Here is a 22,643-nt window from a genome sequence, read left to right as displayed (position 1 = left end):
GGAGGCTATAATCTACAACCAGGATGTAAATTTCTCACACACACAACTACCCCGGTGGTAAGAAAATTACATAGTATGAGGGGGGGGGAATATATCATAATTGAAAACCTACTATGTTCTTTAATATACTATGCCTAGGTGGCCATATGCAATGTACATTATCTTTCTTGATCAAGGTTTGTGTGTGTAATTTCTTGTTAATTGTATATTTTTTGTGTATATTCACATCGGTTATGGTTTATTATATTTAGTTATTTCTTTATAAAGTCTGAATGTTTGAGATAAAATTTCTGATACATAGGTGTCGCTAAGCTGGTTCGGGCTTATGGAAAGAACCGAACAGAACGATTGTGAAAAGCATGCGTGGATGGTGTGACCTTGAATGAAAGGCCGAGAATGAGGTGGTTAGATGGGGTGAAGGGGAATCTGGAAACATGCAGAATGTCTGCAGAGTAAGGAAGTGAGAGGAAAGGGAGGGAGATCATGAAGGGATGAAGCGATGTTCCTCTCGTCTGTGCCCTAAATAATTTCGAGTTGATGGGGAGGGGAAGGGAGCAGGGGGGGGGGGGTTGCCACACTGTGAAGAGGTGCATTTAACCCAGGAAGAGACGGGGGGGGGGGGGAGTGATTGATGGTCGAGTTGATTCTAACTGTGGATAACACGAGTGTGTGTTTTGAACTTGGCCCCACCATACATACAAACACTTTTAGTGTGGTTTTAGTGGAATGACTAAATGAATCCAACTGACAGGATAAATGCAAAAACTTAATTCTTTCCTACCGGGTCAAAAAAAAAAAAACACGAATACTTGGGTTCTTTCCCACAATTACAATTCTTTCGGGTGAATACACTTTTCTTCTTATATTCTTACATTGTGGTGGCCTGTACATGTTCCCACGTGCCGTGAGAATGTTTGACAGTATGTCAAAGGAGGTTAAGTCAAGTAAGGTTAGGTTAGTGTACAGGGACCGGTTGGAAAGAATTCTATTTCTGCAGAAGTAAGTGGCGAAGGAGGAAGGGTTGATGGGTTCCCCGTTCTACCTTTGCAAGAGTGGGTCGATGCAACAGGACTGTGCAAGGCTGTTCGCTGCCTCCTCCTCCCCAATCCCGTGGCATCCACCCGTCTCACGTCCTGTGAGGCATTTTACCCACTTGAAATAACAAGTGATCCAATACATATATAATAAATAAATCGAAATAAAGATTGGCGGCAGATGAATTTCATTTAGCTTATAGAAGCTCCTATCTATATTTCTACGGGCTAACAATTTCACCACCATTAATAACAGTATATATTGGCTGCCGCCAGGTCATTTTCTTCAGCAAAGAGGAATCCCCCATCAATTAACCCTTCCCCGATTCATAAAGCGTTACACTTGTTCTTGTTACCGGCCAGCTTGATCCTTATTTGCAAAGTCCAGCAACGCTTCCCGAGCCAATTTCCTGATTGACGTCAATAAAATATTGCATAACGGCCTTGGAGATACAAATAACTTTCAAACGTATGCCTTCACACGAAACGGCTTCCGTTTCGTAATGGACTCGATACCAATCATGACTGAGCCCCGCGTTTCGGTGTAATTCACCAACGATCAGGTGCGCCGTAGTCATTTCGTAAACATACGGCGTTCGATTATATGTGAATCAACAAATAAATAATAAATAAATGAATAAATATATAAATCACAATCTTCACACTTCAAATTTGTCCCAAACTATTTTCTCATTTGTAAAAAAGTGCGCCTTAACCACGGCGTTCAATTAATGAACAAAGATGTCAGCTCACATTTCAAGTTTGTATTAAATCACCTCCATTTATAAAAAGGATTATCGTTGCCGTTTCACAAAAAAGGCGTTCGATAAATGCACAAATCTCACAATTTCACACTTGAAGGTTGCGTCAACACCTGCCACCACAGATTCATAGCAAGTCGTGTCACAAACACATGGCGTTCGATTAAAAACGAAAACCCCACGCTTCAAGCTTGTGTCAAACTTCATGTCACTGGCGCTGTACACAAATCTCGTCAAATCCCATCTCACTTACACGATCACACGTCTGCTCACGCACGCACGTCACCACGAGTCGGACCAGACTGATCCTCCAGCCTCGTCAAGTTTGAACGCACTGCCGCACGCTCATACGTACATACGCACACCCCTTTCACACACGACTCGAACGCACCAACAAAACCATAGTCGAACAAAGCGTAAAGGAAAGCTAAGGCAGTAAGTACTCCAATTTGTAAATACGCCAGATGACGTTTGATAATGTTATACAGGCAATACTAACATTTTCCAGGTAATGTAAACAGTCTACAGGTGATGTTGCCGTTATGCAAGCATTACTATTATATATATTCTACCGAAAAGTCATTTGGTACAAAATAAACTTACATATTCCACGCAAAGGAACATTAACAACATCCCGGCAATGCTAACGTTATACAGGTTCTAAACAGAACCGACTCTGAAGCAGACATTTGAGGCTTCATGCTAAATAAACACATTCCAGTTTGTAAACATGCGAAAGAATGATTAATAATGTGACCCAGGTAATGCTACCGTTAACCCAAATAATGCGGTTTTCCAGGTAATGCCAACGTAATACAAACATATGTTGTTATAGGGAAGCTATGTGACAAAAAATGAATAAACAGTTACAGAGCACAACAGCTGACGTTTCCGTCCGATACGACAACGAAGATGTAGGTAAGCAGAGATAATGCGAGACAGACGCTAAAGCCAAACAGATCAAGGACCCGAATAAAAACCGTAATGATTTTGTTTGAAAAAAAAAGGAGACAATACTGATGAAAAAGACGAAGTTCCTTCTTCTTCTTCTTTCCGGGATTCTGACTCATACCACAAGGTTCAATTCGAAAGAGGTTTGGCCTCCGGATAAGCCGTGATGGCTGGAGGAAGGCCGAAGAAGGCTCGGGAAGACCCAAAGTAGGCCCAGGAAGGCCCGAGGAAGGCGCAGTGATGACGACCCCAGGACAGGAAGGGCGCGGCTATTGTGTAGCGACGCATCGCCTCGCACGGCTCAAACTCCTCCTCTTCCTTCCACCTGCTGCACCTGGCGAATGAGCGAGCGAGCAAGTACCTCTACCTGCTCTGTAAACAACATGTTTGTTTACAAAATGGCGCCAGGCCACGTGACTTTTAACCCTTTCAACAGAGTAACGCAATTCCTGTTTCGGGCAAGGTGGAGAGCCGCGATAGAGAAGTTTGCAGGAGTGATGTGGCAATGATTAGCGCATTTGTGCGACTTATGGAAGAGGTTAGAATATTTTGTCCAATAGTGGACTCCACATGGCTAATGACTTCGAAAAGTTTGCAGGGGTGACAAGGCATGGTCATATAACTCGTGGAGGTTAGGAGAGGATTCTGATTGGCTGATGACTTTACTTGAAGATACATAGAGAAGCTTGCAGGAGTTTTTGAGGCTGAGGCTAGCACAGTCACATTACTCATGGAAGAGGTTGAAAATGGCTTTTGTTCAGTATTGGACTTCAAATGGCTGATGCTTTGACTTGAAAATTTTGCAAGAGTAACATGGTAATTGTTGATGATGTCATACAGCTCATGGACGATCCTGGTTTGTCCTTCTATGTGAAAATATAAATGCAAACATATACCAATGGCCATTTCCCCCTTACAAGGGAGGTGGCCAAAAAACAAAGACATAAAATCCACTACCACCCATTCCATCCCTAACATACTCCACTCCCACTCACCCCCCTCCCTCCATCTTATCTTGGCTCAACTTGGATGACAGGTCATCCCTGCATCTCGCCCACTGTCCTGGGTCAGAAACAATGTAGTAATACACAGTGCATCCACAGCATGGCCACTTCCTTTAATTGTCGGCCCCCCTTCTCCATCCCCTCAAGTAGAAAAAGAGAAAACAGGGAGAAATTCCTTCGGGCTGCATCAAAATATTATTCACACATATTCCCCCCATCCCCCACCCACTCCCATGCATCACAGCATTATCCATACACAACCATTCTCCATTCACTCCTATCTTCTGCCTTCTCCATTCCTTCCTTAACAGACATTTCCCTTTCCCAATGCCCCTTTTACCCCAGTCACCCATCTCATCCTTGGTCACCCCCTCATGTTCACTCCTTCCACCTCTGCCTTCCACATCTCTTTTTACTAATCCTTCTTCGCTCATTCTTTGCATGTGTCCAAAACATCCCAATACTCTTTCATCAACCCTATCTCCCAACTCCCTTTTCACCCCCGCTCTCCTCCTCATTTCTCACTCTATCCAGCCTAGTAACCCCCATCATATTTCTCATCAAACACATTCAAACTCCTCCTCTCTTATGTTCCATGTTTCTGCCCCATACAGTGCTGTCGGCACAATCACTACTTCATACAATCTCCTCTTAGCATCCATTCCCAAATGTCTATTTCTCATTACACTTTTTAATTTCCCAAAGCACTTACTTGCTTCTCTCAATCTACATTTCACCTCCACCTCCACTCCTCCCTTTCCTGCCACATTCGCACCCAAGTATCTAAAGCTATCCACTTCCTCCAGTCTCTCTCCCTTAATATTCTCTTCTAATTTGCTGCAACATTCTCCCCTTGTACATATCATCACCTTACTTTTACCCACATTTATCTTCAACTTCCTGCTTTTGAACACCTTCCCAAACTCTGTCACTAACTTCCTTAATCCCTCCTCTGATCCTGCTACAAGTGCAGTGTTGTTAGCAAACAACAACTGGCTTATCTCCCACTTTTCTCCATTTTCTTTAACCATCTCCAATCCCTGGCCCATTACCCTTGTCCATACCTCTTGCACCACACCATCCATGTATAAATTGAATGGCCAAGGTGACATAACACATCCCTGGTGAAGTCCCACCTTTACCTCAAACCACTCACTCTCTCCATTTCTAATTCTAACACAGGCTCTACTACTCTTGTAAAAACTCTTGACTGCTCTTAACAGCTTTCCTCCTATCCCATATATCTGCAATATCTCCCACAGTGCCTTCCTGTCTACTCAGTCATAAGCCTTTTCTAAATCCATAAAGGCCCTAAAAACATCATTACCTTTTCCTAAAGCTTTCTCACATATCTGCCTTACCACAAAAATCTGATCTACACAACCCCTATCTGTCCTAAACCCACACTGTTCCTCACCAATTACTCCCTCTGTTCCTCTCCTAATCCTCTCTAAACAAAACCCTCCCATAAGCCTTCCTAACTACACTCAACAAACTGATCCCTCTGAAACTACTACAATCATACTTGTTCCCTTTTCCCTTGTAAAGTGGAACTATACATACATTCCTCCAGTCCTCTGGCACTCTACCCTCTTCTAGACAAACATTACCTCACCAGCCAGTTCACCATCACTGTACCTCACTTTTTTAGATACACTGCATGATACCCATCCAACCCAGGTGCCTTACCTGCTCTCGTCACTTTAATAACTACTTTCACCTCATCTTTCCTTATTTCTCCTCACTCATCACTGTCATTTTCTTAGTGTTTCCCACTGCAACTACCTTTCCCTCCCTATCTTCCTTCACATTTAGTATACATACATATACCAAAGGCTTTTCTCCCTTACAAGGGAGGTAGCCAAAAAGAAAAAGGCATAATAACCATTCCCACCCATTCCGTCCCAAATACACTCCACTCCCCTCCAACCTCCACCCTCCTTCTTCTCTTAGCACCTCCTGGATGACGGGTCATCCCTGCATCTTGTCCACTGCCCTGTGTCAGAGGCAGTGTCACAAGACACAGCACATCCACAGCAAGGCCGCTCATTAAATCGGCGACCCCCCCCCCCCGTCTCCATCCCCTCATGCAGAAAAGGAGAAGACGGGGAGAAATCCCTTCTCTAAAATACTCTGCCCATCTTCCTCTTACTCCCATGTCCTTTTCCTCTTTCTCCACCTATCCTCCACTCTCAACTTACTTCCCACCAAAAAATTATCTGATATTCCCCACTCTCTTCCTTTAGAACATGTACATCCAAAACTCTTCCTACTATTCTCCTGGGTACCACTATGTAGTCCATTAATGCCCTATCTACCACCCTTCCTTCCACCACCCTCTCCCATGTGTACTTATGCTTGACTTTTTTCCCAAACACCATATTTGCTATCATCAACTCTCTAGACACATCACCATCAACTCTCCACTACATTTTTTTCCTGGAACTACACACTCCCCAACCACTCCATCTATTGGTTCATTTCCTACCCTAGCATTAATATCTCCCAATATCACTACATTGACATTTCTCCCTAAATCCTCTATGCACTCATTTAAATCTATCCAAACAGCCTTCCTTTCCTCTACACTATTTTCACTACCAGGCCCATGTGCACTTACAAAAATCCAGTTTTCACCTTCATGAAAAATAAACAAATAAATTAATAAAATTACAATACACTTGGGAGCATTTGTTTGTATCTCTTCCTCCTACAGTCACAGCTGTGGCAACACCAGTGTGACACTTTGCTTGTGAGTTAACTTGATCCCAGTGTAATAGTTTCAGTAATTAAAAAGTATTAATAAAAACTACTGACTTTCACAATAAGTCACCTTGAACACATGCAAATGTTGCCGTCTAATCCACCCATCTGAATGTGCATCTCCTCCTCCATTCTACAAATGAAACTAATAGCATGTAATTGTGCAAACACTTAGTGGTTTTTAATTTATTCTCATTATGATATCTCAATTTACTTAAAAAAAAAATAATAATAATAAATAACAACTAAATAAATAAAATCTCCCATAGACTTAACATCAGATGTTTAAATAGTGTCAAGAAAAGAACATTTTTCTCAACACTGAATGTTAATTGGCATGCGTGTTTCACAAACTTTGGCACTCACTCAAATGTATCTAAATTTATTACAGGTGGTGCTCATTAGCAGCTACACTTAAGATATTTCTATCACTACCAAATATAGTCAGTGCTGCAAACAAGTTCAACCAAAAAATGTTTCTCAATGAGCAGACAGTTTTTGATTGTTCTTGTTACTGACTAATGAGTGCAAACAAACAGGGCAAACACAACTGTTGTTCATAATAAATAAATGAAGAGCCTGTGTGGGTGTCTTGGTTCCACAACTATTTGTACAATGTTTTACACTTATTTTATAACAGGTTTTGCTATTACATAACTGAACCCAATGCTGACCTAAAATGTCATGCTGCCCACAAGTGCTCTCATCCTATGAGTGTCTAGGAAAGCCATGAGTGTCTAGGAAACCTAGGGCCCACAAAGCAGTCCCAGGTTTTCTAGTCTACTAAATAAAATTGACTGACCTTGGGCAGAATAAAAAAATTAAGGTATTTCTTTCCAATAGGAATCCAAAAGTTAGGAAATTTCCAATATCCAGGGTGAAAGTTCAAAATTCTAAGATTCTGGATACCAGTAGAATTATTTCCTGATATATTTCTTAAAGGAGTTTTCATTCCAATACTACTGGCAATTTCTGAATTATCTGAACTTCCAGTTGAGAGACCTATCTGTGTAGTAGTAATAATGTCAGTACACAGAAAGGGGTAAACTTCCCCTTCTGGATACTGGGAGACACTACCTGCGTTCACTTCTTGCCAAACTCAACACAAGTACTGGTCATTTCACTTCAAAAAGAAATCTAACAATAATGTATGATATTACACCTTGCATACTTTTTCATGACATCACTGTTATGAAGTCCAAGGGTTGCCATATCTGTATTTCAAAGGGAGATCCAAAACTATTGTAAAACATATTATTGTTCCTGTGTCCAAAGGAATGACCCTTCATCTACAAGGAGCTAAGATAAAAGGGAAATGGGTGACAGATGGGAATGGGATGGGTGGAGGTGAGTGTATGCTTTGGCTGGCTACCTCCCATATAAGGAAGAAGAAACATACGGGTATATAGATAGAACTGTATCCATAAATGGGACTTCACCCATAGCCACACTAAGTATGGTAAGTACTTTGGCCTCCCAAAGGCACAAAACCAACTCTTGGAGACAAAAGATAACTTTTAAGAATTCGTTTTGGCTAATGCCATTTGAGGGTGTTCAGCTTATGAGGAACCCCTGGGTGCTACAGGCCTCAAAAAAGTCTCAAACTTGGAAGACCCCCATATCACATTCAATTTTTTTTCCTGGATTGTGGAAGATCATTTAATTCAGTAACAATAGGAAGATACCCCTTGGGCACTCCCCTCCACTTTATTAATTTTCTTTCAATTTATTTTATTTTACTTTATTTCATTTATCTATATGTACATTAAATATGATCATATATGACCTGTTTGCTTGCACATTAAATGTGATCATGTAAAAACCAAATATGCTCTGTTGGTAATACAGAAAATGAGATCTCACTAGTCTATGAGAACTCCAAAATGAAATCTTGTTCAGAGGCCCCTTGAACTTCCTTCAACAGGATGAGACACTTCAGAGATGTTCTTCTGTTCTAAATCCTCTCTTCAGCAAAATAGAACAGTCCAGTGCTATTCAAAAATCTATCTAGCATGTCAGTTTCTATCATGCTTCATGTAAGGTAGACTTGTGTATCCATAAGTTATATATAGCATCTACTTGCCCTGGAAACAACAATGGATCCCTGCAAATGTGCCATGAATATTGTAGAATGAGAATCATCTCCCTGCCATCCCTTTTCAAATTTAATCAACATCTCCAATAAGGTAAACCTATGTCTCCAGACTGGCCCCAATATCTCTATCAATTTTCATTGTATTGGCTCCACCTTTACACATAAGGAGAGCTCATAACCAGCAATTGCTCCCTTCCTACAACAATGTGGTGACAGAAATAGTCCCACACTAATATAACAGTGACAACAATCCAGTGTTTCTTCCCACAGGTCTCAGGGAAGACTAAAGGTCCAGTTAATCAAATTCAAGACAAGAAATATTATGACAAAAGCGATAACCTCAGATGCATGTAAGCATCTCCTAGTGAGCTCCCCAACTCTGACCTCTTATAAAGCAACCTGTCATATGATATCATTCAATTCTCCCTACTAGAACCCCCTAAAAATTAGAAACCTCCAAAATCTGGAACAACACCATTAAAAAATATACCAAAATATCATACAAAGCTTCTGGTATTTGTGATTTAAAATGCTGGTCCTTGTTCTGCAGTGGACTTCAAATGACTAAATGGGTTTCATCCAGTAAAGCTGTTAACTGTGATAAACTATAACTTCACTACCAAGGAAGTGCCACAATTTGCAGATACCCATCATGAGTTCTTCACCGAGTAATTATTGAAGAGAAATGTTTTTGTTCAATGACAACTTCAGGAGCAGGGTTGCTCATAAGCCTCCAAGAAAAAGGCCTTCCAAAATAAAGACACACACAAAAAAAAAAGGCAGTCAACTGTAGCTTTTAAATTAATAATAACCTGTTGTTGGGCACAGCAAGTAGCAAGCTGGGAGACAAACTTTGGAGCCTTTGGTGTGTGTTTTTAGGGCACACTGAGCTTCATGTTACAGTAAGTCCTCGTTATACGGTACATATGTGTTCCTGAAAACCTTACCACAAATTTAAATTGCCGTATACCGAACCCATTATAACATGTAATAATAGGATATGGCAGGCATACCTTCTCCCTGCTCTTAAGATGAGAGGAAAAGAATGGGTGGTGGATGGGAGTGGGTGCATGCCTTGGCTAGCTACCTCCCTCATATGGGGGGAAAGAGACCCTTGGTATATAAATAGATAGCTAGATCAATCCTTTCACCTTCATTAGAGGGTGCAGCCCTGAGGGGCTGGTACTCAGTCTCCAGACTGGGTCCAAGATCCCTTATAACATCAACTGTACATAAGAACATAAGAATGAGGGAGACCGCAAGAGACCATAATGACCTACACTAGGCAGCTCCATATTTATTACACTTTTTCACACATTGAGAGCTGACAACCAATGACTGCTCTTCCCTTCCTACCGCTTTCATCGAGTGACATAAAAACAGTTCCACAGTGATACAACACAGAAAACAATCCTAAGTTGCTTCCTAGAGAGAGAGAGATCTGGGATGATCCATATACTGTTTCCAGCCACTGTGGGGCTGCGGGTTTTCCATTTGGTGAAATCTGAGGTAACAATTGATTGATACAAATATTCCAACATGATCTTATTCAGCTATGAGGAACATTTCCCAATCCACAGAATTAATACTCATTAAGGAAATGAAAAATAATAATGTCACCTCAAAGTTTGCCAACTGGAAACCCAGTCCCTCAGTTGTAGGTAACAGTCCTTGGGCTCTCCCATAGAATTATCTGGGAAGATACACTGGACTGCTGTCTGTATTGTATGAAAGCAAGACTTTCTATGGCATTGTCTTATGATAGTAGTATGAGGGGAGCAATAGCCAGTTGTCACTCTCCTTAAGTGAAATGCCTATAAAGAGATCCTGAGCCTGGTCTGGTGGCTAATTTCAGCTCCTTGGTGCTGCATATCCTGATAGAAGTGTAGGCATTGATAGATTTTGAAAGCAGTAAAATTACCATTCTCTCTGACATCCTTTTTGCAGGACCTCCATGTGCAAATAATCATCATCAATTCCTTAGGAAGTTGTACTGATTCCTGAAACTAATCATTCTACTGAAATACTCTTCTACAGGGTTATGCATATTACAAATTCTGTCCATGTGAGTCAAAAGTATCATGGAACCAAAGGGTCACTCCTAAATTGGAGGGGTTAGAATGATCTAATTCAACCTCCTGAGCTCACTGGTACAACTAAAATATTTTGTACAGGTAACCACATTATTTAAAGAAACAGCCCAAGACTTTTGGTGTATAAGCCTTGGATTAAAAGAAATACAATACCAAAGTACCACAAACAGTTTCAGGTGGTAACCAGGAGCAATACTTATCCCTATCCCTTCTACAAACATCTATGTACATGTGCACAATCAGTGGAACTCACACTGCACTGCTACTCTTCAATCAATACTCCCTGACATTCAAAAGGGTGGCTGTGAGCCAACAAAGGGGCTAAATGTCACACCTCACAACATATCACCTCAGTGTTCTTATCCTCCACCCAGCTTCAGTTACCGTGAGTCTGTGTTTACATGTAGCTCCTCTGAAAAAACACTATATAACAGCACTTGACTTCAAATTGGTATGCTTTCCATTTCTTTCTAGAGCAGCCCTGTGCAGGCATTATATACATACACATGCATACATACACACAAACACATACATACACACAAACACACACATTTTTTACTAAGAAAGGCTTAAGTGTGACTAAGATAACAGAAGGAAAAAATAATGTGGAATTGATTATGATAAAAGTTGAAAACAGTGACATGTAAAGTAGAAAACTTGTAGTGATGTATGTACCCCCTAAAACACAGTCTTGGACAAAGAGTAATCATTCCAAAATGTTGGAAGACACAAAGAATGCACTAACTGATTAACTGAAAGGAGGAAATATAGTAATTATAAGTGACTTTAACTCAAAAGAAATATGTTGGGAAGAAATGACAGTGAAAGGTGGAGAAGACCTCAGTGGAAACATACTACTGGATATGACCATTGAATACACAATGACTCAATGGGTAAAGGAAAATGCCAGATGTAGAAAAAAATGAAGAACTGTCGAGACTAGATTTAATACTTATGTCAGAGCCTGAAATTGTGGGCGAATAGAGTTCAAACTAAAATAACAAATTGTTTGAGAAGAAATGAGAAACACAGAAAAGGAAGCCTAAATGTACGACAAAATGGATTTTGAGAAACTCAGAAAATTCTTCTAAATGCAAATTGGGAAAACTTCTTAAATGATGAAACAAAGAAGAGAAATGGAACATATTATAAGAAATTTACAATGAGGGAATAAACAAAAATGTACCAAAACATAAGCAAGAGAGGGTGTACATTAAGTGCTGGTACAACAAAAAAGAGAGGAGACAAAGTTTGGGAAAGATGGAGAAAAAAAATAAATAAAATAAAAATAACGAGTGGCAAACATATATCAAACTAAGAAATGAATATGTAAAAATACACAGATAAAAAGAGAAACTATGAAAAGGACATAATAAAAAAACAAGGACTAAACTATTTTACAGGGAAATAGTAAAACCGCACCAAGGGAATAATGAATATAGAGAAGATGCAGAAATGGCTGAGATTATGAACAAACATTTTAAATCTGCATTCACAATTGAAAGTACACAATTAACACTAACATTAACACTAAAAAACACTAAAACTAAAAAACATGAACTTGAACACTTTCTTAAACAACACAACATACACATTGCAATTCTACAAGAAACAAAATTAAGACACTCACACAAAACACCATCATTTCATAATTACACCACCATCAGACAAGACCGGACTGACGGCAATGGCGGTGGACTCATCACCCTGATCCACCATTCCATCTGTTTTGTGGACACAAGTGCCACAACCAAAATTCTCCTCCCTACCACAGATAACACAACAGAAACCCAATCCATTCGTATCCGCACAGGCAACAATTCAACACTAACAATAGTTAACATGTACATTCCCCCCCAATCATCCCCCACAGTTCCAAACACCTTCAGACCTCAACTCAGCCAACTAACCTCAATCCCCAACCTGATCATGGGTGGTGACTTCAACGCCAAGTCGTCTGCCTGGTTTGTCGACAACCCTGACACAGACAGAGGGCTTGATATACAGACTCAATTCGACTCATTGACTATCATGAACAACACGCATAATCATACACATATCCCATACCAAGCCCTCTACACTCCCTCCTCTCCTGATATCACCTTTTGCTCCCCCTGCCTAACCCCAACAACATCATGGAGAGTGGTCGGAGCCCTTGGTTCTGACCACCTTCCAATCATCATCACCACCAAAACAAGATGCACCCCAGCTGGCCACAGACACACTTACACCAATTACAAGAGAGCTAACTGGGAAGCCTTTAATGAAGAGACAGAACAACATTTTGAAACACTTAACAGTACACCAATCACAAACATAAACAATGCTGTGCACGCTCTTAATACAATCATACAAAACGCAGACAAGAGATACATCCCTAGAGGCAACAGAAAATCACACAACCCCAACTTCACACCAGAAATCCAAGGCCTCATCAGACAACGTGACACACTTAAACACGATACCCCCACACCTATCCCTCAAAACATAGCAGACCAAATACAAACACTAAACACTGTGATTGCCAATAAAATACATGAACAAAAAACACAAAATTGGCAAAACTTTATCAATACACTTGATCACAAAACAAACACCAGCAAATTGTACAAAACACTCAACAGCATCACACTATCCAACACTAACACTACACGCTCTCACGCAGCAATAATCACAACAACAGATAATCTACCCTCAAACAGACAACAAGCAAACGCACTCATACGTCATTTTGCACAGACGAGCCATCTTACATCTCACCCTGACGACCGACGCACCATTCGACGTAAGAAAGACTTTCCCACAGACTCAGACTATACACCCTTCATAGACAGTCAGACAAAACTCATAATGCATAGTCTCAAGCACTCATCTGCCTGTGGCCCTGATAACATAAGCAACATCCACCTAAAACACATTGGACCACAAGGTATACACGCACTCACAAACATTGCAAACTACAGCTATTCACACAACACTATACCCGACATCTGGAAGCATGGTAAAATAATCACCATTCCAAAACCGAACAAAGACCCAACAATCCCAACATCGCACCGCCCAATCACACTTCTCTGCACCCCCTCTAAAGTCATTGAACGCCTATTACTTAAACTTGTCACACCATATATTCCCCTTGCTGACTCACAACACGGTTTTAGGCCACTACACTCCACAAACACTCTTCTGACAAACCTCACACAAAGAATTTTAGATGGCATCAATTCAGATAGGCCCCACCACAGAACACTTCTTATAACATTGGACATTAGTAAAGCTTTTGATGCTATCCCCCGCCACAACCTAACAAATAAAATATATAACACAGACATGCACAATAACACCAAAAGATGGCTGGCCAATTATCTGGCAGGCAGGAATGCTCATGTGTCATATAATGGCCAATCATCGCACATCAGAAACATTAAGAACGGAGTACCACAGGGCTCAGTTCTATCCCCCACATTATTTAATCTATACATGCATGACTTACCCACGCCAGACACCTCAGAAATACAAATCTCTTCCTACGCAGATGACATAACAATCACATGCACACATCGTAACACAGACAAAGCTGCAGAAATAATCCAGCCTTACCTTGACACACTCAACACATGGTTCATCACAAACAGACTCAAAATAGCTCCAACCAAATCTACAGCAACACTTCTCACCAACTGGACAAAAGAACACAAATACATACCTCATCTCTACATCAACAACACTCTAATACCACACACAAACACACCGAAAATTCTTGGTGTAACATACGATACATCCATGTCTTTCAAACAACACCTCACAAACATAAAAAACAAATGCACACCTAGACTTAACGCACTTAAGTCAATCACTGGAACAACATTTGGACAAAACAAAGAAACTAATATAACAATATACAAACAATGCATACGCTCAGTGATGAATTATGCGAGTCCTGCATGGGCTCCTAATCTCAGTGAGACACACCACAACACCCTTCAAATCATACAAAACAAAGCCCTAAAAACAATTACAGGCTGCACAAATACATCACCTACAGACCATTTACACCATGAAACAAAAGTCCTCAAAGTCAAGGACCACCTCGACATGAGAGGCACACAAACACTTGCTGCAGCCACCACAAACACATCACACCCGCTACACTACATAGCAGAACACCCACACACACCAAGAAACATTAAAACTACACCCAAAGACCTTTATTACACACAGATACTCTCTTCTCTTCCTCCACAACCACCAAATACCAGCCTCCGGAAACATATTCATAATCATATCACTCACCGCTCCATTAACACACTGAAAGACAACACACTGCTGCATGCCAGACCCCCTGATATCCACCCTTCTGAATCCTCTCTCCCACGTAAGGACAGAGTCCACTTGGCCAGACTGCGATGCGGTCACCACCCAGCACTTCTAAGCTACCAGAAGAGGCTGGACGACCGTGTTGTGAACAGCTGCCCAGGATGTAACACTTCACCCCATACCATACAACACATAATGGAAGACTGCATTATACACAATCATGCACGCAAACAACACAACATACACTCTATAAAGGATTTGTGGGAAAACCCAGTTTCGGCTGTGGCCTTCCTTGGGGAGACGGGAATGCTCGGACAGACAGTCTAGGGAACGACAACAACAACAACAACAACTGTCCTTTGTGAGCTTCCTTCCATGTCCCCTGGTATTTCTCTTATCCCAATTTAGTAAGTTTTCTCTATCAAGGACTTCTGTACCTCTCATGATTCTAAAGATGGTTAACAACTCTCCTCTTTCTCTTCTTTGTTCAAGAGTCGGTTACTCTAGTTTTGACAGTCTCTCTTCATATGACACTTCTGAAAGTGTTGGGGACCTTCTTCATAGTTGCTCTTTGGATTCTTTCAATTCTCCTTATATTCTTTTTGGTATTGGGTGACCATAGTGTCGCTGCGTACTCCAGTCTTGGTCTTATCAGTATGTATTTACCTAGTTGTATTATACAGGAAGGGAGCTATGCTCATAGTGACCCATCTTTGTATCCATCAGCATTAAGTTTGTTCTTAAATTTTTGAATAGTGTTTACACACACTGTTGCCTTATCTAATCTATTCCAGGTATCCACCACTCTATGTTGGCTATTCTTCTTCAGATCTCTTCTATAATTATCCTTTTTGAGTTTCTTTTCATGTCCTTTTGTTTTTCTGTTGTCTCACTTAGTTGTATTTTAAGGGAAGGGGAGCTATGCTTGTGGTGACCCTTTTTGTATCTAGCAAGATCAAGTTTGTTCTTAAATTATTGTACGAATTTATATATATATATATATATATATATATATATATATATATATATACACAAACACACGCATACAGTGGATCCCCACCTATTCATGACTCACTATTCCCAACCCACTTATCTGCGACTTTTTTTGTGGAACCTAACTAATGTGTATGTGATTTTCCTATTTACAAGCTCTATGCATCTTGCAGCTACTAATTGAAACCTTAAAAAACACTTATTTTCCTAATTTAGAGCTTAAAGAATATCATAACTTAATTTCTGAATACATTTATCAATTCAAAACAAGTCGAAGAGCAATATAGTATATAAACTAAAACTAAATTTAAATATCAACAATAAAAATGTGGCATGGGATGCCAGCATCTCCAGCATCAATGTTTCTGGCTGAGGATTTATTGACTTGGAACTTGAGAGTAGCTAATGAGGTGCAAGCTTCAATCTTTTATTATTGGTGAGTACAGGTCTATTTTACCATGTTATTCAAGTCTATTATTATATCTAAAAAATACATATATACATATACCAAAGTCCAGAGGCATCCACTCCCACCCATTTCATCCCCACATACTCCACTCCCATTCACCCCCCCTCCCTCCCTCTTTTCTTGGCTCTTCCTGGATGAGGAGTCATCTCTGCATCTTGCCCACTGCCCTGGGTCAGAAGCAATGCAGCAAGACATTCACAGCAAGGCTGCATCATTTAATTGGTGAACCACTCCTCTCCATCCCCTGACTACTAATTTTACGCAGTTAATACTACAGGGACTGTCATGACAGCCCTCTAAAGATCTGCATTTTTTTTATAGTCTTCACAAAAAGATTTATTTTTATTTCTTCAGCTCTCTTTTCTGTTACCCTAAGAAAAAATTTAATTTATCACTTCTATGACTTACCTCTTCATTTTTTTCACCAATGGTGGAAGAATAAAAATATTGCCACCTTGTTTCCATGTGTATCATAAAAAACTACAAAACCCTCTTTTTCTTATCATTTTACTAAGCATAGAAAGAACAAAATGTAAGTAAGGCCTTTGTTGCACATTACTACCACAAATTCATTGCACAGTGCTCAGAAGGGCAAAGGAACATGATGGGTGTTAACAAACACAAAAGTTGCAGCTTAACTCTCCTTCCTCGACTACAGTTTGTATAAACGAACTGCTCAACTGATATTTTCCAAATTGCAAAATTCAAAAACTATGACAAGCCCATGAATGTAACCATGTTTCCAAAGGCTGCCATTTTACTCCTAATCACATACCTCTACTGATTTACATATGCTCCTTTCAACACAATTTTCACATTCAATTACCTAAATGAAAAAAAGAAAAAGAAAACAAGACACAACTAAATGATATATGTATAATAATACATGCATAGAGGGATTGAGTGGATAAACATTTTAATAAAAATAATTCGGTAGCTTACATAATAAAACAACATATATCACACCTGTTTCTAACTTGGCAGGGATTATCTCCTTTCCTAATCCTAAATACAGGGCTTTCTCAATTTATGTGGGGAATATGTTCCTGAAGGAATCACATAATGTAAAAATTGCATAAAGTGAACATGATTACTGAATTAAAATGTGCAGTATATACCAAATCTGGAGTATTGCATTCAGCTGACATTAAATTGAAGGATAAGAGTTGTGGGATATCAAACAAACTTATAAAGAAGACGTTAAGTTTTAATATTGCTTACTTGTACATGTTTATATTAAGCTATACTGTTACGTAGCTTTGCATTATCTCAGTCACCAAGTAGCTCTGCCTCTGACTCCAGCTCTGCCTCACATTCACTGGACCTTCCTGCCTCTGACTCCGCTTCTGTCACACTTACACAAGAATGCCGTTATAGATTGTTGTTTCTTTTTTTGTTGCTTTTTCTTCAGCAACACTTCATAGCAGGCCATTTTGCTCATCACTCCTCTGGTAACTGCAGTGCTTCTCTCCACATTTGGATAATTTTCTTCTATGATTTTCATTTCTAAACCAGCCACAACTGGCACTGAAAGGCTTCTTATCACCTGTTTCCAAATTGTCATAGATTGATTTTGCCTTGGCCTGAATTAAGTTGAAACTTATGGGTACATGGGTCTTGCTTTGATGGTCTATCCATACAGCTAATATTTTCTCCATACACTGCATCTCCACAGAATGAGCATATGTAGATTTACAACCATTCATTGGAGTTCCTGCTTTAGCACTGGCATGAATTTTATCAGCGCTACTCCTTATGCTCCTAATTGTGCTCTTGTTCAACTTCAATGCGTTCACAATCACTGAAGTTTTCTGTCCCTTATCAATTCTCGCCAAGACTTATAGTTTTTGCTCTAGGGTCAAGGTCTTCCTAGATCTCTTCAGTGTACTGCCACTTGCTACAGAAGTTGAAGGACATTTGGAAGCCATGGTAAAAACTGTGGTATGGCACTGAGAGAGGAGAGTAGAAAGAGACATCAACATTAGTGGTGCACAGGTAACAATGCGCTTGAAGCACCACACAAAGGGACCGCATGTTGGCAGTAAATGGGGAACACCTGGTGACACCTGGTGACTGCATCACAGAATTAAACCAGCAGCACAACTTGATTTTTTTGACATCGTGTTATTCTAAATAATCTGTGTAATATGAAAAAATGACTAGGTTTTTACCTCGCGCTATTCCAAAGTTGCATATTCTAAACATGCATAAATTGAGAAATCCCTGTATCTAGTCTACACTTCTTGAGTATCTTAGATTATAGATGGTATATTTCTAATTTTCTCTTCAGATTAATGTACCTATTCTGAAGAATAAAAAAGTTACAATCATCTCAAATTATTCTTACATAATCTCCACCAAGTAAGTGTAAACTTACCATGTTCACAGATGTTCTAACATCTACGAAAAAATATATGAAAAAAAAAAGCACAATTGCAAGCTATGCAGGGAATGTAATTAGGTAATTTAGTCTTACCTTTCGGGCAATAGCAGCCATTTTGGGGTTTCTAATTAGCGAAGATGCAAGGAGGGCAAGGTTTCCTTTCTCTCTTTCAATTTTTTCTTTCTTTCAGTTCACAAAGGACACAGTGGAGCCAAGGGTCACAGTACAGATCATAGGGTCTTTTGGATAACAATCACATGCACTCACTAGCTGCAACACCTACTACCGACAGAAGTAAGGAATCTTACATGCCTGTGCTATGCAGTTTGTACAATACCCAGGGCTTCAATGTGCATACCTGGCACCAGTGTCTGGTGCCAAGTGCATTTGCACTGCTGCAGCACAGTTGTGTCAACACCTGAAAAAGGCAAGGATACAAAATAAATTATGTTAATCTATTTTCTTTTTGCTGTATCAACATTAGTTAATAGGCATTCTACTTCTCTTAAATTTCAAGTCTCTGCACCATATAATGTCATAGGCACAATCACACCTTCATATTATCTTCTCTTTGCATCCATTCCCAGATACCTATTTCTTATTACACTTTTTCAATCTCCCAGGATATCTACTTCCTTATCTCAAACTACAGTTTAATTCCACCCCAACCTCTCCATTTCCTGCCACATGCAACCCTAAATACTTAAAACTATCCACTTCTTTCAGCCTCTCTCCATTAAAACTTACTTCCAACTCGCTGCCATCCTCTCTCCTTGTACATCTCATCACCTTACTTTTACCCAAATTTACTTTCAACTTTCTCTAATCACATACCTTCCCAAATTGTCACTAACTGTCTTAACCCTTCCTTTGACCTTGCCACAAGCAGTGTTGTCCACAAACAACAACTGGCTCACCTTCCCCTTCTCTCTACTATTTCTAAACATTTCCAACTCCCTGTCCATTACCTTTGCATTTACCTCCTGTACCATCCCATCTATGTACACATTGAAGAGCCATGGAAAGATGACACAACCCTGACACAGCCCTACCTTACACTAGAATAACAATAATAATAATTCTATATCTATCTATATACCAAGGGCTTCTTTCCTATTATGGGAGAAGTACCGAAGTCAAAGGTACGCACCCACTCCCATCCATCACCCTTGTTTCCCACTTATTTTAGTTCCTCATGGATAAAGGGTTATCCATCTCCTACCAACTGCCTGGGTCAGAAGCAATGCAGCAAGACACAGCACATCCACAGCAGGACAGCTTCACTTACACAACCCACCCCCCCTCTGTCCCCTGATGCAGAAAATAGAGAAGACTGGGAGAAATCCCTTTGGGATGCATCAAAATATTATCTATACATAACTATTTTCTACTCACCCCTATCTCCTACCTCTCTCTTGCTTGCTCAACAGACACTCTAATGCTACTCAAAGCCCCTTTTACCACATCCATCCATCTCATCCTCAGTTGTCCTCTAAATTTCACTCCATCTACCTCTACCTTCCACACCTTTTTTGCTGATCTCACTTCACTCATTCTTTCCATGTGTCCAAATCATCCCATTACTCTATCATCTGCCAGCTTTTTTTTTTACCCCCAATCTACTCCTTGCCTCTTCATTTCTCACCTATCCAACCTTGTAACCCCTATCATACTTCTCAGACATTTCATCTCAAACACATTTAAACTTTTCCTTTCTGCCTTTTTTGACAAGAGATAGGAAACACTGGACTTTGAAAGTGTCCTTATTTGGGGGTGTAACACTTCATTCAACCAGTTTTGACCTATGTCTTTCTCAAGACATGTCAAAACCAGTTGAATGCAGTGTTACTATCCCAATAATGTCACTTTCACAGTCTAATGTTTCCCTCCCCTCATCTTCCTATACCTATCCCTACAAATTCTAAATAATAATACTATAGCATTTTGAAAGATAATACACTTTACAGCTTAGTATTTTCTTTATTCTATACAATTACTATGCATATGCATAGAGGTACAATAAATTTTTCAATACTCATGACCTCAGTCTTTCTCTACATCAGTGGTTCCCAAACCTTTTTTTTTTTAGTTTTACAATTATACGTAGTAAGTTAACCTTAATCCTAATGCTGGGTACCGTAATGTTTTCTTGATTTTATTTTATTTTATTTTATTTTCAATTTTTTTGTCAGCCCTCCATTACCCCTGAAAATTTGTTACCTCCCTCCCAGGGGGTAATTTACCCACAGTTTGGGAACCACTGATCTAGATGCACCAATTTCAGTTTCTCTGTTGAATCTATACACTTTAAATTAATTAATAAAAACACACTAAAGACCCACTGTTGATTGGATTAAGAAAAGAAAGAAAATAACAATTTCCATATATTTCGATCACTGGCTGTGATCCTCTTCAGCAGAATACAAAGTCAAGAGAAAACACATATCTTTTATACAGGGGAGAGGGATGGAGTGAGGGAACATGGACATGACAATTCAAGTAGCGTCTATGATACTGCTACTTGAATTGTCATGTCCATGTTCCCTCATTCCACCCCTCTCCTCTATATAAAGGATATGTGTTTCCTCTTGACTTTGTATTCTGCTGAAGAGGATTACAGTCAGTGACTGAAATATACGGAAATCATTATTTCCTTTCTTTTCTTAATCTAATCAACAGTGGGTCTTTAGTGTATTTAAACAAATGTGTTACGACATTACTTGGCAGTCATTAATAAAAGCACCTCTCCAGCACAAATATTTTTCATTACCTTTTTTTGTATAATTTTAATTATAGGGAATGTTCTATTTCCAACTAAATATTAATCAAACTAAAAAAAATATTTTTCCTGATGACTAAAGCCCATTCTATTCCAGACATTCACTACTCTTTTTATATACTATTTTACATGCTTGTTAACTATATATTCTTCTTTGATCATTTTATATATTTCTCTTCAGTTCAGAAAGCAAGTATGGGTACACCATACACATTTATTGGTAGTTTGTGACACCTGTGGATATAACCTTGACATTTTTTATTTTGTACAATAGGACATCTTTAATGCCATTTACTTTATTACTTCTGTATGGGGTATAGTGTTCCTATACTTAATGTTACTTGACCAATATTACTAATGTAAAACTCTATCAATCTATGATACATGTATAATTTGCATGCAGGAAAGTAAGAAATTATCCTTTAACCCATTTCAATATTCCAAATTGTTTAACTCAGGAAGTCTCAATAATAACTAAAGCAGAATTTACTTAGTCCAGTCACAATGTAAAGGAATTATCCAACATATCAACAATCTAAAATTACCAAATCACCGATAATATAAGAGAAATGGGTAAAGTTTAAAATATTACTTCATCATCATGTCTCCCCCACCCTAGGATAACCTCACAACTATAAATAGTGCACACCAAATTCCAGTCACCCTTGTAATATGTTGGATTATTCTAAAATTTTATCGTGCCCATAGCTTGAGGTAGATCCCAAATTGGATATCAATAGTGCAAGAGATCAAGTAAGAAAAATCTGCTACTTACGCAGTCTTGAAGGTGTTTTTACCTCTACTCCAATACGTGACCTACACTTATGATGATGAAATAATTAGTTTCGCCTTAAATCAAATACTATATATATCACGTAGAAAATTACTTACTCACAAATATTTTCTTTTGATAAGATTGACACTACTTCGTTATTACATTCGCTCTTTTCCTAATTAAAGACACAATCACCCGTCACTGTACATCCGCGACGTGTTTGTTG

At 39.4% G+C, this 22,643-nt stretch overlaps 1 protein-coding gene across 9 annotated transcripts in view; it reads right to left on the bottom strand.

The window, feature by feature from the left end:
* The window catches only part of LOC143027843 (AKT-interacting protein-like), a 150,016-nt gene extending 127,373 nt beyond the window's left edge, over nt 1-22,643 (bottom strand). For 2 of the 9 annotated variants that reach the window (XM_076189493.1, XM_076189502.1), the window contains exons 1-2: nt 22,534-22,643; nt 18,957-19,281 (exon numbers count right to left, since the gene is read on the bottom strand). Coding sequence is in view for 1 of the 9 variants with exons in the window: in XM_076189502.1 (XP_076045617.1) it covers nt 18,957-18,977 (21 nt within the window). In the remaining 8 variants the exon portion in view is untranslated. Of the gene's footprint in view, nt 1-18,956; nt 19,282-22,417 lie in introns of all 9 variants that reach the window. The other 7 variants (XM_076189495.1, XM_076189499.1, XM_076189497.1 and 4 more) reach the window with 5 other exon arrangements.

Source organism: Oratosquilla oratoria, chromosome 8, assembly GCF_046742065.1.
Source record: "Oratosquilla oratoria isolate Oo_2021 chromosome 8, ASM4674206v1, whole genome shotgun sequence".
Lineage (NCBI taxonomy): Eukaryota > Metazoa > Arthropoda > Malacostraca > Stomatopoda > Squillidae > Oratosquilla > Oratosquilla oratoria.
This window is presented reverse-complemented; position numbering and strand designations above follow the sequence as displayed.